This window comes from Magnolia sinica, chromosome 18 (assembly GCF_029962835.1).
Source record: "Magnolia sinica isolate HGM2019 chromosome 18, MsV1, whole genome shotgun sequence".
Lineage (NCBI taxonomy): Eukaryota > Viridiplantae > Streptophyta > Magnoliopsida > Magnoliales > Magnoliaceae > Magnolia > Magnolia sinica.
In genome coordinates, this window is record NC_080590.1 from 33164748 (window position 1) to 33184764 (window position 20017).

The window sequence follows — 20017 nt, forward strand, 5'->3', positions numbered from 1 at the left end:
AAACCAAACTATCCAAACTTCAAGATCTAAAATTATGGACACGTGTTTGCTGACTTAGAAACATTTGACCCTTTCATCTCATCCGTTTAATAAATATCCAAAAATCGACTAATTAGGTAACTGTACGTCAGTGTAACTTTTTATTTATTTTTTTTTATTTTTTTTACAAGGCTTAACTTTCTCCTTAAAAAAATTTTTTAAAAAATAAAAAATAAAAAATCAAACAGGAGTACGTCAGTGCAACTTGTAATTATGATCTATCTGCATTCGGGCCCACAATTTGGACAGTGTAATTTAAGTTATTAGAATGCTACGTGGGTAACTTTTCAGTGCCATCGTATCAAGCATCATTACCTGCCAGAGTATGAAAGCTTCCATTCTTCATTGAATTCCACAAGCTTCTCAGAATCGTTCAAAAATAGCGGCTCTTGGTCAACACCTAGACATGCGAAGAGATGGCACCGCCGGTTTCCAGTCCAATCGGTTGGACCGTAGTCTACGGTCCACCCAACAGATAACATCCCTCCTTTCATGTGTTTGCAAAATCTAAACCCTTCAAATAGGTTTCCCACATTACGAAAATCGATTTGTTTAATAATCAGCCACACAATTTCATGCACTTATATATTTTACTTATCAATAGCTGGAAATTGTCTTCTATGGTATGGCCCACCTGATGAATGGATGGGGATGATTTTTGCACAAGGTGAGCCTCATGATTGGACAATAAACCTATTGGAAGAATTCAATGTTTTACAACATAATAGATTGGAACTAATTTGCCGGATGGACCATAAATTACAGTTCAACTAGTTCAACTTGGCACCCTCTCATCTGTATATCCACCGTCACCCATCAATACATGTAAAATTAGAGGCTGAGAGGATGGCGTCTGAATACAAAGGTAAGGCGTCCTTCCCATTAAGAATAGAAAAATCATAGTCCTGAAGCATCATAGTGGGGCCACATTGTTCAACGGTCCAGATTGCTAATCTTATAATACCCACGGCAGATTGGGACGACCCGAAGATCTTGAGATCCTACACACCCAATATTTGGCCTTTTTCCTAGACGGTTCTTGTAGTTATTTCATCTTGTAGATGTTTTTATCATTTGATGGGAGATATCCATTTCCTGTCCAGAAACCATACTTAATGGATAAATTCTGATCGTCCATAACAGGTTGAATGTGGACCATTGAAAATAAAATTTCAATGGTTCACATTCAACTCCACACAGCAATGGTTTGGATCATGTGTGCATGTGGGTACGATTGGATGATATGCATTGCAGTCTGTCGAATTGGCTCAAGGAGAACGAACTCCTATAACACTTAACACATCGATTCATTTGTAATGAATTTCCATGACATGTGCAGGTAAGAACTCATGGCCTGAGCTGGTTGGGGTTGACGGTCAGGCTGCAGCGACAAAGATCGAGAGAGAGAGTTGTCACGTCAATGCTATTATCTTGCTCGATGGAACGCTTGTAACCTTCGATTTCAGGTGTGATAGGGTTCGGGTATGGGTGGACCACAAGGGAAAGGTGATCAGGGAACCTCAGATCGGATAGAAAAGGCACATTTGTAACCTGTAATGTGTATACACACGTATGCATGCTTGCACATGTGTGAACATGCATTTGGTATTCTACGTGCATGAGTTGTTTCATGGTATGATAATAAAATTAAGTGATATTCATAAAGGAAGGCTACCTACATCTAATTCTAATATCATATGAAATTTGTGGAGCTTGTATGTTGGTTGGATTTGATTGTTCTAATCCCATCTGCAATAGCACCAGTCATCACAATCGTTGGATTGGGGTGAAGTTTGAGGCCAATTTCTATGGCCGATTTGTGTGGCCCCACACCTCATGGTCATGATCAGACACTTCGATTAGTCTACACATCTAATTATATATATCGAAATAGAATGAACATGAAGGATGTGAGTACACAAGAGCTTTAATGAACCTATGATTGTTGTGATAGGGGCACGGGAGAGCCAGAATGGTAGTTTTGAAATAGGTCAACATGATTTATACACCTGGACATGTACAACTTCAAAGTGCCAGCTGACAATTAACCCTTGCAAAGCCGATTACCAAAATTTCTTTTTCCACTCAATTCCTTTTTACGTACCATCGAAATTCTATTCTTCATGTGAGTGCCTTACCTACTAGCTATCTGAATCAAGCTATCGTGTACAATGTAGATTGTGGTTAGCTAGGGAAAATCACCTGCTCTCCATGTGAAATGGTACTATGAGGTGGAGCTCTATGATCCCACCATGTTGTGTGATGGACATCCACGCCGTGCATTTGGTAGGTCCTCTCTAGTTATGAGTTAATGCTTAAGTGGCTCCTTAGATATCTAAGAAATGATGGTTCCTTCAAGTGTAAAAATTCATCCTCTAGTAAATTTAGATTCATCAGAATCAATGACCCAACTTACATCAACATACCCCTGAAGCACATTAGGGTAATCAGAAAAATGCATAACATAGTTAATTATTTTCTTCAAGTATTTAAATACTCTAAAAATAATATTCCAATCATCTAAACTTTTATTACTTGTAAACTTACTCAATTTACTTACTGCAGAAGCAATATCAAGTTGAGTAAAAATCATCATAACATATATAAGATTGTCAATCACTTTGGAATACTCTAACTGCGATACACTGCAGCCTTCATTTTTAACTAACTTGATATTATAATCAAAAGGAGTAGAAACTCGATTCTTATCATAGTGATCAAACTTTCTAAATATTTTTTCAATATAATGTTTTTTCTCTTTTGAAAGAAAGGTGACATTCCACCTGATTGTATTGATAAAAGAGAATGTACAACTTGGAGATTCGGGCGGGTCCCACAGGTTGATAGGGCACACCTATCATGTGAGAAAAGAACTAAGAAGACTAAAAGAAAGAAGATAAAGCAGTAGTTATACTGGCCACAAAAACTTGATAACATGCTAAATATTGTCCCCAGCCAAAACAGAGGAGAACCACTCGGAAATAGAGCAAAAGAAAAAAACAAAAGAATCATTGGGCCAAATGAGAGGGAGAACACGATCTATCCAAAATTCATAGACTAAATGCAGGATGGAAAAAAAATTGGCTGAGGCTATCCCCCAACACAGGAAACGAAGGGGAAGCGCTAAGTCATCTGACCCCCACCTTGGGTTTGGAGTGCCTGAGTTGTCCAATGCTTGCTTTGTGAAGGAGGGATCCAATTTTATGAGCCTTGGAAGATCTCCCAGCGCAAGGTAAAGCCTATTTGGGGTACCAATGCTAGTGCATTTAACAAAACCATTAGCCACAGAATTCCCCTCCCTAAGCGTATGAGACGGATGTTGAGGGGCTGGATGAGCTGTTGGATGACTCCCAAGAAGTACCAAATGTTCCAGCTATAGGAATGATTGGGATTGACCACCACATCGAAGATAATGCAAGAATCAGTTTTTGTTATGATGTTAGAAAGGCCTTTGTCTTTGCATAGCAACAAGCCATCAACCAGCTCGTGAACCTCAGCTACTATGTTGGAAAATGAGCTATAGCTGTTATGAAAGCCGAAGATGAGGTTGCCTTGGTGATCGCTGCATATTCCACCATCACCCCCCTCTCCCGGATTGCCTCTCGTTGACCTGTCCACATTCAGCTTGAGCCAACCTGGTGGGGGTTTCCTCCAAGTGATAACTTGGGCCCTATCGCAGATAATATGAAAGTTCCTATCCAAACCCAACGATTGCCTAATGATCTTTCCTGGACGGACGATATGTCAAAGTGAGGCAGCTGACTGGCTAGTTCTCTAAGCTAAATCGTGATTTTGGCGATTGTAGGGCTTGCTAAAAAGGGGCGACCATCGAATTTGGCTGTGTTCCTGCCAAGACAAAGCTCCCATATTATCAAAGTGGGGATGAAGCCATTAATAATCTACCAGGAAGAGGATTTTCTGGCAGCCATCATCCATTGTTGGATCCAGAGAGAGAATGGTTGGCCATAAGTGCAGTGGACCTTAAGTAGATGGGCAAAGAAGCTCCATACTTGTGATGCGACTTGGCCCTTGTAAAATAGGTGATCAAGGTCTTCCTCACTATGAGTGGATAGATGCATAGGGTGATGGATTGGGTGGACGATGTTAGGGGGGCTGTTCGGGAGCTAAGGGATGTTGTGAGGAATATAAGGGAAGGTGGGGCTGGTTGAAGGGGATGTTGTGCTGAGAGGAGTCAGCCTGGCCTGATGGAGAGTGCGCTAGAGTTGCCTCTGAGCTTGGGCTGTAGGCCTAGCTGAGATTGGATGGGTAGTAAAAGATGGTTGGGAGGGGATAGCTGCAGAAATTACTGACATAGAATCATTGGCCCGTGCAGGAATGTAGGGGGGAGAGTCTGAATGGAGGGGAGGAAGGCTGCCAGTGACATTTGCTTGAGGATCTGGGAGGGGGTTATCATAACTTATGCATGCATTTCGACGCCAAACTAATGTCGATTTTCTAGACTGCAGTGTCAAATGGGATCGCTCTATGCATAACTTTTCAAAGGAAAGCGAGCTTAGGAGGGAGGTACTTGTTCCAGGCCCAAGAGGTCCAGTGCTTCCTAGGCTTGGAAGTTCGGATAGCATTCCAATCCGATGCAGAATTATATAGTCATTGTTTCTCAATAGGTTCATACCTAGAATTATATTAGCTTCACCCATATCCTTCATGTTAAAAATAAATAAAAAGAATCTTTTGATGTCATTTATAAATTCTAAACATGTACTAAAGGTTAGCATATCATTTACATATAGACATATAATTACTCATTTATTATCAAAGAATTTTAAATATACACATTTATCGGATTCATTAATCTTAAAGACATATGAGATGACTACTTTATCGAACTTTTCATGACATTGCTTAGGTGCCTGTTTAAGTCCATACAATGACTTGATCAATTTACACACTTTATTTTTGTAAAGTTGACCACGGCTATATCGCTTTATATATATATATATATATATATATATATATATATATATATATATATATATATATATATATATATATATATATATATATATATATATATGTATATATGTATGTATGTATGTATGTATGTATGTATGTATGTATTCTGTTTCAAAGATTTCCTAATATCCTTCCATTTAAGTGATAGTTTGACTATAATTGTGGATACTTATAAGGATTCATTGAGATTAGTTCCATTGGCAACGATCTATTAGATGATGACCTATAACTCATGGACTTGATCGATGACAGGGTTTTCATCCAACATTTTGAATTCAAAAAACTAACTTACATGGAATTTTTGGTTGCCTTCATCATCTGATGTGTATTCGGCAAGTAGCACCCACCTCAATTCATTAACAATCTTCTTTCAGCTGTAGACGACGTACAATAAGTAGAAAAGAGTGTCAAAGATGTGATCCTTACATAGATAATCCTTACGCTCCCAATCCTGTCGCTTTTGAACTTGTTCCATAGTATCATTATTTGAAGGCGCATGGTGTGGGAGGATCTTGAGTGGGCACTTGATCCAACTTAAGTGATGTGAGGAAGAAATGTACCATCGATTGCCATTGAAGGAAATTTGAGCCGCCAAACGTTGTTACTCGAATAAAATCAGGATGACCAATATAAGAGGTCATAATATTGCCTTAAAATTTTAAGAATTAAGGTTGAAAGATAGAAAAATACTCACTTAAAGATAGGCATAAGACATGTTACGATATCGTTATCTTTAAGGCAATATTCGCACCGTACATGTGATTAAACCAGTTTGTAAGAGGGTTACAGCAAATCCTAAGTTTCTTCTCCAAAATCGGAGAAATGTGGAATTCAGCCTGTAAAACTGAAAATCCACACCCAGATCACACTTTTACAACGTTCACCCCTGGTTTCTATGCTATTCCAGTTTATCCCCTGAAAAAATTTATTTGCAGTTTACTGCTTGAAAATTTTATTTACAATTACCACCTGAAAAATTACAACTTTGCAAAACACCTAAAAAGAAAATAAAGAAGAAGAAGAAAAAGAAAAAAATTGTTAGAATTATTTTTGTTTTTCAAATTGACCCAAAGATGGGTTTATATAGAGTCTCGAGGGACATTAAAAAGTCTCTTTTATGAAACGACACGTGCCCTTTCATGTATACATGACTTTTAAAGATCATGCCTATTCATCAATGGCTTCCTTCCACCATTAATAACATCCATTTACCTTTTTTTTTAAATTTTTAAATTTTGATATATATATATATATATAGAACTTTATAGGACAGACAGTTTGGGTTGATCACTGAGAAAAGAAAACTCCTTGACAACCTATTGTAGGCACTTTACAATTGGAGCTCATGACGATGCGAGCTCCACCCCCTACTTAGACTTTCCAATTAATGGAGTCTAGCCCAAACTTATCAAGAAAAACCAGACCTCAGATGATGCAAGAGAGATCGGATGCCTCCGAATAAAATCGGTTCCCCTAACTGTCGCAACCTTCACGGGCCAGCCCATATACTGGGCCGTTGGCTTTTCGCCTAATGTGAACAAACTAAAAACTTCCCCTTCTCTACATGGCCTCTATCCGGTTAAACCAGTATCTCCACTTCCAAGCCATCTGGGAACAACAGTTTAGAGCATCTAACACAAATTTGGAGTCGGATTTGACCACCACCTTGGATAGTCTATAGTCCAGACACAGGATGATTATGTCATGAAACGCATGTAGCTTTATGATGTTGTTCAAGCCTACCCCGTAGCCAAAGGAAAAAGCAAGAAGGAGGTTGTCGTTTGCCCCTCAGCAGATACCTCCTCCCGATAACCCCGAGTTCCTCTTGGCTGACCCATCGACGTTTAACTTAAACCATCATTGTACAGGCTTGATCCACTTCATCGGCTCTTAGGTGGTTGTAGAAGGGGGGGCGTGGTGATCCCCAACCCCCGAAGGAATAATCGGGTTACTGCCGACAAGCTGCTAGAAGGCCCTTTCCCTTTGGTGGCCCAAGCTAGCCACCATTTTACACAGGCAATGACAGTCACGATGGGGACTTGCCTCCTATCAAATTTGGTGGCATTCCTCACTTTCCAAATGTCCCACAAAATTAGATAAGGGGTCAGCCCATGCGATCAAGCTGTGTTCGGGGGGGGGGGGGGGGGGGGGGGGGGGGGGGCAAAGAAGAAGTCGAAACACTGGTTGCCATGCTGCCACCAACGAACAGGTGAGTGAGTGAAAAGGACAAGCTATATGTCCTAGAGGGGGGGTGAATAGGGTAATGCCAAATAAAACTTATAACAGCGGAAATAAAAAGAAAATGATAGCCAAAGTAAATCACAAAGCAGTAAATTAAAATAACCTCAAAATTCAGATCTTGAGAGGTTGATACAAACGTTGTTCTAAGGACAACCTTATACCAAAAACCAGAGTTTATGGTAGGACAACCTTATTTCTAGAAAGATCTTTGTATCAAATCTCAAATTGAAGAGGAATACAGAATTAAATACAAACTGAATAAATTGTAATTAAAAATGTATTGTTCTAGGGACAGCCATACACCATAAAAATGGCAGGGCAACCTTGCTAGAACAACTTTCAAATGAAATTGAAAATCAAGCTAATAAAAGAATAGCAGAAAATAAATTCTAAACTATTACAACATTCTCACAAAGCTTAAATTAAATAATTACAACATTCACCACCATACATACATCCCACAAAAATTAATTAAAGATTAGAAGAATAAATCAATCAACCGCAACACAAGGGTTTATAGTGGTTCGCCTGTGTGTTCACCAACTGTTATACAACAGCCACACAAAATGCTACTCCACTCCTAATATCCTCACACAGGGGATATTAGTGTTCACTAAAAATAGGTTTTCCCAGGTTCACCCAAAACCTTTACAATTGTGTCTTTGTCTGTGGGCTTACACAATTAAAAAAACCCCACTTCTGAGTTTTCCTGGCTCTCCTCAGATAACCAATACAACAAGATTTTTCTGGCAAATCTTGAAAGAAACCAAAACAAAAAGGAATTTACAATTAAATGTAAAATACCTGAATATCTCCTTCGTTGTAGCAGCCCGGTAGAACCAAATCAGAGTAGATGATTGAATGTCCAAGTTCAATGTCCAGTACTCAATTACAATGGTTATAATTCTAATAGATTTTAAATTAAATCAAATAGGGCTTGCCTTAATTGATTTTAATTCCAAAGAAAGGGAATAACAATTCCTCTTATCAAATCAGATTGGAATAACAGAAACAAAATCAATTAAAATAAAGCTAAGGAAAGAGAATATTAAATAAGCACACTTAGCTTAGATGGAGCACAGAATTATCTCTCAGAAGTTCGATGAAGATTGGCTTGAACAGATTAATTAAATCGATGATTTCTTCTGAGATTCGTGCACTATTTATAGGTGAGCAGATCGTGTCTTCGACTGGTCTAGAGTGCTCTTCGACTAGTCAAAGCAACAACAGATATTTGAAAAATCCGGCGGGATATGCTCTGAGCGTTTTACGAGTGGTCGAAGGTCTCCTACGACTGGTCGTAGGTCACCTACGACTGGTCGTAGCTCTCCTTCGACTGGTCGTAGGTCCTAAAAAGCTTCGCTGGAATTCGAGTCGAAGATGTTCGACTGGTCGTAGATGCAGTCGACACTGTTCCTACGACTGGTCGAACAGATTCCTGGACTAGTCGAAGCCTAACAGATTTCATCCGGAATTTGTAACAAACTCACGACTGATCGAGGAATTTCTTAGACTGGTCGAAGCAAGTCTAGGACTAGTCAAAGAAGGCCTATGACTAGTCAAAGAACAGACCAATCACATGTAAAATAAACATTCGGTTTATGTATCTGAAATGACCTACTTCTAAGGTCAACCTATGGTCAATCAAACCTCAATCATGAAGTATGGACATTGAAACATTAGGAACAAGTGACCTTGAAGTATCAGCCTTGAAGTCTTGATGTAAATCAATCTTGAAATCTTCATGTAGCTCAATCTTGAAAGGGTCTTGAGTTCTTTACCAACTGCCTTGTACTCTTCAGCTTAAGTCTTGTCTTGTGAGCTTAGTTTGTTCATGAATGTTGATCCTTGAGAGAGCTTCACTTATGCAAGTTATATATAACATAACAGTGATTTTGGCACCACAAATTTGACAACATACAGGGATATAAACTATAGCACTTACAGTGAGAGATTCATGGCTCGGGCGTTAAACTGGATTTACCTGGCAGTAGACACATTTCGATACTAAGTTTATCCCTTTCACCTGGATCTTGTCTTCAACCGATAAAGCCCCACTTAGCGGCCTCCAAATGAAAAGGGAAATCTTAGGTGGCATTTTTGTGTGCCACACCCATCTGGCCCAACCTCTTCGGTGCTCGCTTTCTCTACCCAAGTTCCATGCCGATTTCACCATGAATCTGCCTGACGGGTTGAGCAGCCAAATGCAGGAGTCTGGAACATCTGAAGTGCAAAAGCCCCCTTGGAAGATGTGGTCCAGCACCCCCTGAGGAAGGAAATCTGGAACAACCAATGAAGGAGAAGGTCCCTGCGGCCCCAAAAAATCCCTAACGCGCAGAGACTACAGAATCGGAGGGATCAACTGGATGGAGAGACCCTCCAGCAGTCCTAGCCTAACCAGTCGACTTGCCAAAGATTGCAGTCACCCTAACCTATTAGAGACTATACCTTTGAGTCCAATACACTACGTGAAAAATGGAAAAAAATGACAGATTTAGAGACAGTTCTAGACCGTCTCTAAAATTGCTTGGTTTAAAGACGCTTTAGAGACGACCATAAACCGTCTCTAAAATTTTAGACGGCCCCTGACTGTCCTTTATAGTGTCTTAAAAATTTGAACGTCGACAAATCATTTAAGATGGTCGTTGATCGTCTTATATGGCTCATCTGAGACGGTCATTGGCCGTCCACATTAGAGACGGTCCTTGACCGTCTTATATGCGAACATTTGAGACGATCATTAGCCGTCTGAATTATAAAGACGGTCATTGGCCGTCTTTTACTCGCAATCTGAGACTGTCAAAGACCGTCTTTATTAGAGACGGTCCTTAGCCGTCTTACAGCCCTGTCAAAGACCGTTTTTATTAGAGACCGTCAAAGACCGTCTCTATTAGAGACGGTCAAGGACCGTATCTATTAGAGACAATCCTAAACCATCTTTAATACTCAATTAAGCCACTCGAAAAAATTATGAATTTCGAAAAAAAATAATAGTTAAGAAGCTTAGAAAAATAGTTAACAATGTTTAAGAAAAATTTAAATTTCAAAAAAAAAAAAAAAAAACTGTTGTTAATTTTGGAAAAAAAAAAAAGATTTCGATAAAAAAAATGATATTTTGAAAAAGAAAATTTAAAAAATTAAACAAAATTGTGAAATTTTTGACAAATAAAAAAAATCTTTTTTAAAAAAGAAAACTAGATTTTGTATTTTGACAAGAAAAATTGAAAAGTTAAATATAACAAAAGTGTGATTAAAAAAATGATATTTTAAAAAAGAAAATTTAAGAAATTAAACAAAATTGTGAAAAAATTGACAAATTGTAATATTATATATATATATATATATATATATATATATATATATATATATATATTAAAAAAGAAAACTAGATTTTGTATTTTGACAAGAAAAATTGAAAAGTTAGATAACAAAAGTGAGATTTCGATAAAAAAATGATATTTTGAAAAAAAAAATTAAAAAAATAAACAAAATTGTAAAAAAATTGTCCAATTGTAAAAAAATATATTTTTTTAAAAAGAAAACTAGATTTTGTATTTTGACAAGAAAAATTGAAAAGTTATATAACAAAAGTGAGATTTTGATGATGTGTTGTATATCCTTGCCGCCCATACGTCTCTCCAACCCATTTTTTGGTCGGGTATAAAAAATTGTGTAGATTTAAATCTTAAGTTGACCACACCACTGGAAAGAATGATAATATAGTACCTCGCTATTAAAAATTATAAAGAGCCCATCGTAAGGTTTTAGTAATGTTTATTTGCAATCCAACTTGTTGATAATGTAAAGAAGATCTAGATGAAGGTAAACTACAAAGATCAAATTGATCCAAAAATTTTGTGGCCTTCAAAAGGTTTTTAATGGTATTCATCATATTATTTTGATTGGTATGGCCCACCTAAGATTATACAGTTCTTATGATTTAAAATCACATCCTAAAATATGATAGAAAAATATATGGACGGTGTCAATATACATAAAATATATCAACGTGGGCCCTACACGGTTAGATAACACCCATGAAAGAGTTACTTAAAATAGTGAAATAGTACTATAAGGTCACCTCATGGGAACTTCCCATGAGGTTAATCTGTGTGCGCCCCACCATGATGTGTGTAGAACATCAACACCATGCATTTCCCCTTTAAGTCCAAAAATCAGTCATATACAAAACTCAGGTGGGCCATAGCATCTAAAACTATGTGAAGACATCCCTAAAACATATAAAAGCATTTGGTGGGGCCCACATGAGTTTTGGATGTGTATGAAACTTGGTCTGACTCCTCATCCAAGTGGGACACACATAATGAATGGGTTGGATCTATGAACCACATCTAGGTGGGCCTAATAAATGATTATGAATGTTTTAATGGGAGGGTAACCCTCTCAACTATAGTATGTGGTGTGGCCTACCCAAGTCATGGATTAACTTTATTTTTAAGCTCGTGGCCCACCATGGAATGGTGCATCTGATTGACAGGGTAGATCCAAAGTTCAAGTGGACTCACCATAGAAAAGAGTGGGATAGTGACACCCACTATTGAAACCTTCTTAGGGCCTGCTGCAATGTTTATTTGAGATCCAATCTGTTTATAAGTTAATACAGACATGGATGCGGTCGAAACTTGGTCTGATATCCCTCATCCAAGTGGGACACACATAATGAGTGGGTTGGATATGTGAATCACATTCAGGCAGGCCCAATATATGATTATGAATGTTTTAAGGAAACCCTTCTCTACTACATTTAGTTGAGTTACTCGTTACTTTTACCAGAGTAAACTCTGTGGGGTCCACTGTTATTTATTTATTTTATCCACTCCATTCATCCATGTTAACAGATAATTTGAGGTCTAAAGAACAAAAAGGAAGCATATCAAAAGCTCAAGTGGACCACACCACAAGAAATAGCTAGTGTGATTGAACCTCTCCCATTTAAAATTTCTTAGAGGCCATAGAAGTTTTGGATCAAGCTGATGTTTGTGTTTTTTATTCATTCATATATTTTTGATATTATGAACAACCTTTAACCATTTTTGGACAATCTAATCAGTTCAAATTGAAGAGTATATAACTTCAAATGTTTAAATCAAAATTCACTCAAATTGTTGATCAATCTTGTTTGCCCAATATCTTTCTCATATGTAGTATGATCGAGGCGAGTAACCGTTTTTGGATGTTGGTCGGTGCTTTATGAGTCCCACCATGATGTATGTGTTTCATCCATGCCGTCCATCCATTTTTACAAATCATATTAGGGCTTGATACCAAAAATGAGAGGGATATAAATCTCAGGTGGACCACACCACATGAAAACAATAGTGATTGGATATCCACCATTAAAACCCTCTTAAGGCCCACTGTACTTTTTATGACATCCTATCTGTTGATTAGGTCATACAGGCCTAGATGAAGGGGAACAAAATATCAGATTGATCCATAACTTTATATGGCCCCCAAAAGGTTTTTAATGGTTGACGCTCATTCAACACTGTTTCCTATAATGTGGTCCAATTGAGATTGGGATATACCTCATTTTTTGTCTCATACCATAAAATGAAATAAAAAATAGATGGATGGTAAGGATGAAACACATACATCATGGTGGGGCCCAGAGAGCACCGACCACGTGACCCATGACTGCTCGTGAGAGAGACTTGATGTCTCTCTCGCTCTTTGTCCTCTCTCACTCTCTCTCGCGCCCTCTCTCACTCTCTCGCTCTCTCTCTCTCTCTCTCTCTCTCTCTCTCTCTCAGATGGACGACATGGATGAAGTGGACCATACCATAGGAAACAGTGGGAATAATGATTTCCACCGTTGAAATCTTCCTATGGCCTACAATGATTTTTATTTGTCATCCAACCTATTCAATAGATTACAAATACATGGATGAAGGGAAAACTAAAATATCAACTCGATCCAAAACTTCAGTGGCCTCCCAAATTTTTTTAATGGTAGACTGAATGCAATCCCTAAGCGTATGTACCAGATTCAAACTCTAGCTGATCCAACATTATGATGTATGTGTTTAATCCATGCCGTCCATCTATTTTTAAAGATCATCTTATGGCATGAGACCAAAAACGAGGCATCTTCCAATCTGAAATGGACCACATTACAAGTAATGGTGTTGAATGAACGCAACCATTTAAAACATTTTAGGGGCCATAAAAGTTTTGGATAGAGATGATTTTTGTTTTTCCCCTTCATCTAGGCCTATATGACCTAATAAATAGATTGGATGCCAAATAAACGGTACAATGGGCCTTACGAGGATTTAAATGATGGATATCCAATCGCTATAGTTTTTATGTGGTGTGGTCCACCTGATATTTATATACCTCTCATTTTTTGGCCCCACCATGATGTATGTTTTATATCCACACCTTCCATCCATTTGGAGAGATCATTTTAGGGTAATATCCAAAGAACAAGTTAAATCCAAAGCTCCAGTGGACCCCAACACAAAAAACAGTGGGACAGTGACGCCCACCATTAAAAACTTCTAAAGGCAACAAAGGTTTTATATCATTGAATGGTGGATGTCCAACCGTCCAGCATATTCTCCTTTTGTGGTCCACCTGAGACTTAATTAGGGCTTAATTTCGGGGATCTATCCTAAAATGATGTGGAGAAATGGGTGGATGGCATGGATGAAACATATCCATCATGGTGGGGCCCATAGAGCCCTCCCATTTCCAAAGCTATTTTTACCATTTTTCTCCTTTAAAAAAACTGCAAGTTTTGTACATAATGTAAAATGGTGGTGACTCGTTTATGAAATTAGTGGAAATCATATAGAGTTATCCAGACCATTCAAATAATTCGCCTAGTTATAAATGCTTAATATTTGTAATTTTATTATTAATACATCTTAACTATCCAGAAAATGGTCCCTCTTGCATGTACGGTTGTTATCAAGTTGTTTGTTATAAATAATGGTAAACTAACACTCGTTTGGATTTAAAACGTTTATGTGATTTAGAAGAGGAATGCCAAAATGTTGAGCGTCGTTTCCTATTTTCCCATTTTCATCGAGCGGGAGTTCAACCTTCCATCGAGCGCACCTTCAACCTTCAATTGGCAGCGGCCTCTTCCATCGAGCAGCGTCTTCAACCTTCCATTGAGCGGGTCATCTTCCATTGGCAGCGTCTTCAGCCTTCCATCGAGCAACGTAAGCTTCTCTTTTCCCATTCCCTCTCAGTCCTGTTTTTGTATGTTGAAGATGAAGAAGAACTATTTTTCTTATTAGGTTTGTTATGTTTGCTTTCTTGCTTTTTTTGTTGTTGGGTTTTCTTCTTCTTCTTAGTTCTCTCTTTATTTTTGGGATTTTTGAGATTATACAAGCTGATGCTGTTGTGTTTCGATGGGTGTTTGACTAATGCGGGATAATCTTTCCGAGCATCTTTTGCTATGGCAGTGATTCTAATGGGTAGAAATGTAGAATGTCGTTTTCTATGTATGTTGGATTGTGATTTGTAGTTGTCTATTTGTTGTGCTATTTTATGAAATACGATTATCGGTTTCAGACTGGAAATTGGTAATTTTATTCTGGATGGATTGGGACTTTTAACTGGCACGTCCTACTCACAGCTGCACTCACGGGGCACCTGCCAATGTGTCACGTGTGTACGAAATCTGAACTGTTCATCGGTGGGCCACGACGTGCAGATGCTCTGGTCCAAAAATAGCATGGGTCATTCTTCCATCATTGGGTGTCCATGCACGTGTGATGGCAATGGATGGTTAGAAATGATTGTTGATGACCCACTTCCAACTTATAGGTGTGGATGGTTCTTGGGGTGGGTCCTGCCTGATGAATGGATTGGATCTTGCACAGGTGAGCCATGTTGTCATATGAGCCAGCCAGAGCACCTGCAAGTCTAGATATATTCCTTTCTGGAGTACAGAAGAAATATGAGCAACCTGTATAGATGGTGTTTGAGGTCCCTTATGGATGACTCCGTTGATGTCGAAATCAAGTTAATCAGGCTCATTTGAGTTCTTCTCAATATGCCTCTACTTCACTAATCTACAATCATCAATTTTGATTTTCTTGTTCTTGATTGTGCCATATAATCTTTTTTTTTTCAATTAGCTATGATGATTGTGTGTGGGCATGCATTCTTTAATTAATTATGCTCTTGGTGTTGTCTAATCTTCAACACCTTATCCTTGACATGCGCGTTCTTTAATGAGCAATGTCCTTGGTGTCATCTGATCCTCGGCATCTTTTCCTCGACATTGATGATTTTGTGTGTGTGCTTGCATGTGTGTGAGAGATGTGGCTTGTAAGGATTCTTGATGACTTGGACCATAGAAATGTTTATGAGTACTTAAAAGGAATGGTGAATTGTCATAGGATGCATCTTTTTGATGTTGTTAAAAGGAATGGTGAATTGTCAAGATTGAGGATTTCACCTTGTCTTTCATTCCCCGTCCTTAAAAAAGGGCGCCTCTTTACTTTTTCTTACTTTCTCCTTGATTTTTCCGTAAGACTTAGCTTTTCGCACTTTTTTTCCTAGAGGAATTCAAAATCGCATGTAAAAGTGCTTATTGAGGTGAAATAGATTGTGTCTCGTCCACTTAAGTGCTGATTTCTTGAGTTTGCTGGAATCCTTCAATATCTGGGTCACTTGGATTTGAGGATTTTTATGCACTTGAGCTCACATGGTCTTTCCTTCTCACTATGTCCATTACTTGTACCCAGTCTTTTAGACAGTGCAACCGCATTTAGTGAAAAAGCAATAAAAAAAATGGTGAAGTATAGGAAAAGAAAGACATTGCAGGGCAAAGTTAGGGGGATTTGGGTGTGGGAGTGCAAAAGTGTCTATAACAAATGACTAGCAGGGTTAAACACCGAAGAAGCAGAAACATACTTTCCACTTTGAACCAATATGTTTTTCAAGTGGCATTGAGAGATAATAGCATTAATGTTCCAAAGAACAATCAGGAATCTTATAGCTGGTAATTAATAACAGCTGGGACAATGGTCATTCTCTCCCTTCATCTCTGCATTTTTTAAAATGATCTATACTTTATATTCAAACAACTGTCATATCTGTTATGAAGAAAAGAATAAGAAAATCACCATTATGAAGGTTGTCCTAATGGTTATTTTCCATAAATTTCTTCTTTTTGAAAATTGATCTTTACATCCTAGTTGTTATAATACACTACGACTAACGATCCAAAAAAGAAAGACTATGATGGTTACTACTATTAGCTATTGCATCACATTCATAATATAACCAAACCCCCCCCTTGTTTGGTTTTGAATTGATTTAACCAACTTTCAAATATGTATGTCCTTTTGAACCTTCCCTAATTGCATAAGTGGCTGAACTATCTCTATATGTTACACATAATTTGCATCCACTAGTTTATGTAAATGATCCATGTTGTATGCGGTGAGCTTCTCCTCAAATGCGATCTTTTGAGCAATTTCTAATGGTAAACCATAAATCCCTTTATATGCATCCCCAATAATCACACTACGAGAAGAGAACCCTGATCCCTTCCTGATAGACAGTGTCCGCATCTTTTCAAGCCATGCCTTTGTAGAAGAATTATTAACCTCTTTAACAGCCACATACTTCCTAGTAATGTCATGGGCTGCCTTGTAACCTTAACCTAAACCTATAACCTATACTTACAACCTTAACCGAAACTTAACCTAAACCTATAACTTATACTTATAACCTATAACCTACAACATTAACCTAAACCTAAACCCAATCCTGAACCCGAACTCAATTCCCTAAACCTTAACTTACACTTTAACCTAAACCTATACTTATAACCTAAACCTATTCTCAAATCCCAAAACCTATAACCTAAACCTAAACCTATAACCTACAAATTGAACCTATAACCTAAACCTAAACTTGAAAACCCAAACCTAAACCCGATCCCGAACCCGAACCCGATTTCCTAAACCTAAACCTTAACCTATTCTCAATTCCCTAAACCTATAGCTTATAACCTAAACCTAAACCTTAACCTAAACCTAAACCTAAACTTATAACCTTAACCTAAACCAAAACCTATGACCTAAAACCTTAACCTATAACCTATAACCTAAACTTATAACCTATAACCTAACATTAACCTAAACCTAAAATCTAAACCTTAACCTAAAACCTAAAACCTAAACCTAAACCTAAAACCTAAATGTATTCTCAAATCCCTAAACCTAAACCTACACCTAATCCTAATCTCAACTCCCTAACCTAAACCTAAACCTAAACTTGAAAACCCAAACCTAAACCCGATCCCGAACCCGAACCATATTTCCTAAACCTAAACCTTAACCTACTCTCAATTCCCTAAACCTATAGCTTATAACCTAAACCTAAACCTAAACCTTAACCTAAATCTAAACCTAAACCTATAACCTATAACCTAAACCTAAACATAAAACCTAAATATATTCTCAAATCCCTAAACCTAAACCTACACCTAATCCTAATCTCAACTCCCTAACCTAAACCTAAACCTAAACTTGAAAACCTAAACCTAAACCTGATCCTGAACCCGTACCCGATTTCCTAAACCTAAACCTTAACCTATTCTCAATTCCCTAAACCTATAGCTTATAACCTAAACCTAAACTTAAACTTTAACCTAAACCTAAACATAAACCTATAACCTATAACCTAAACCTAAACCTAAAACCTAAATGTATTCTCAAATCCCTAAACCTAAACCTACACCTAATCTTAATCTCAACTCCCTAACCTAAACCTAAACCTAAACTTGAAAACCCAAACCTAAACCCTATCTCAAACCCGAACCCGATTTCCTAAAACTAAACCTTAACCTATTCTCAATTTCCTAAACCTATAGCTTATAACCTAAACCTAAACCTTAACCTAAACCTAAACCTAAACCAATAACCTATAACCTAAACCTAAACTTAAAACCTAAATGTATTCTCAAATCCCTAAACCTAAACCTACACCTAATCATAATCTCAACTCCGTAACCTAAACTTAAACTTGAAATCCCAAACCTAAACCCGATCTCGAACCCAAACCTGATTTTCTAAACCTAAACCTTAACTTATTCTCAATTCCCTAAACCTATTGCTTATAACCTAAACCTAAACCTAAACTTAAACCTAAACATATAACATATAACCTAAACCTAAACCTAAAACCTAATGTATTCTCAAATCCCTAAACCTAAACCTACACCTAATCCTAATCTCAACTCCCTAACCTAAACCTAAACCTAAACTTGAAAACCCAAACCTAAACCCGATCTCGATCTCCCTTGTTGCAGTAAGAGATGTAACAAGAATATGCATTGATTGTGTATTTGAATTTTTTTAAATTCACCAACCAGAAACGATTTGAGACGACGTTCAATGATACTTTGTTAAATATGAAATTTATGACATTTAGTAACTTGGTTAATTAAAAAGAACTACATAATGGCTTGATCCCAATCTGACTTTTTACGTACGTAGGCAGCCGTTCGTAATGTACTAGAATATCAGTGCAGCCACAAATCTTTTTTCTCCTTTGAATTGTAATAGACTGTATCGTTTACATTTTTCTCTTTTATACAGGTTGTGGCTATCATAGATATAATATCACCTCCTTACAGGGAAACATTTAATGATGTGTACAGATAAATTCATTTTTTCTTATTCCTTATATTATTTCCCAGTTATATTTGTGTTGGTTTCAGAGTACAGGTAGCAATAGAAACTGTTGGTCGATTGTGGCTTATAGACAAAGGGATGAGTTACCAACAATACGAATATGGGAGGCCTTCCCTAGGTATCCAGATGCTTTTAGATATAATTATGTTGTTTTTAAAGGTATTAGCTCGAAATTGATAGAGTAGACCCGGATGTGCATTGGAGCTATCCTGATGTTGAGCGGAGGTCCCTCGAAGGTGGGAACCGCTGTTATGACCATGATGAAACTGTCCATTTCTTATGGACAGCATTGGAGTGGCCTGTCCATTTGGACAGGCCATGTTTATGTATTTACTCAAAATTGATGAGGCAGACCTAGATGTGCGTCGGAGCTATCCGGATGTTGAGCGGGGGTCCCTGGAAAATGGGAACCGCTGTTATGACTATGATGAAGCTGTCCATTTCCTATAGACAACATTGGAAGGGCCTGGCCAATTGGAGCAGGGCGTGTTTATATCTGTATGTGCAGGGACCACACCCTTAACCTATAACCTAAACCTATTCTCAAATTCCAAAACCTATAACTACAAGCTAAACCTATAACCTAAACTGAATTCCCTAAACTTTAACCTACAACCTAACCTAAACTTATACTTATAACTTAAACCAATTCTCAAATCCCAAAACCTATGACCTAAACCATAACCTAAACCTATAACCTATAATCTATAACCTAAACTCAATTCCTTAAACCTTAACCTATAACCTAACCTAAACCTATACTTATAACCTAAACCTATTCTCAAATCCCAAAACCCATAACCTAAACCAATAACCTATAACCTATAACTTGAACTTATAACCTAAACTCAATTCTCTAAACCCTAACCTATAACCTAACCTAAACCTGAACTCATAACCTAAACATATTCTCAAATCCCAAAACCTATAACTATAACCTAAACCTTAACCAAAAACCTATAACCTAACCTAAACCTAAACCTATAACCTTAACCTAAACCTAAACCTATAACCTTAACCTTAACATATAACCTTAACCTAAACCTAAACTTATTCTCAAATCTCTAAACCGA

General features: G+C 37.6%; 1 protein-coding gene across 1 annotated transcript; it reads left to right on the top strand.

Annotated features, from left to right (window-relative positions):
* The first annotated feature begins 667 nt into the window (after nucleotides 1-667).
* Nucleotides 668-1707, top strand: LOC131233774 (glu S.griseus protease inhibitor-like). Its single transcript, XM_058230564.1, has 2 exons — nucleotides 668-904; nucleotides 1379-1707. Exons 1-2 carry the CDS (start codon nucleotides 886-888, stop codon nucleotides 1570-1572), a joined length of 213 nt encoding a protein of 70 aa, XP_058086547.1. The 5' UTR covers nucleotides 668-885; the 3' UTR covers nucleotides 1573-1707.
* Nucleotides 1708-20017: the final 18310 nt, after the last annotated feature.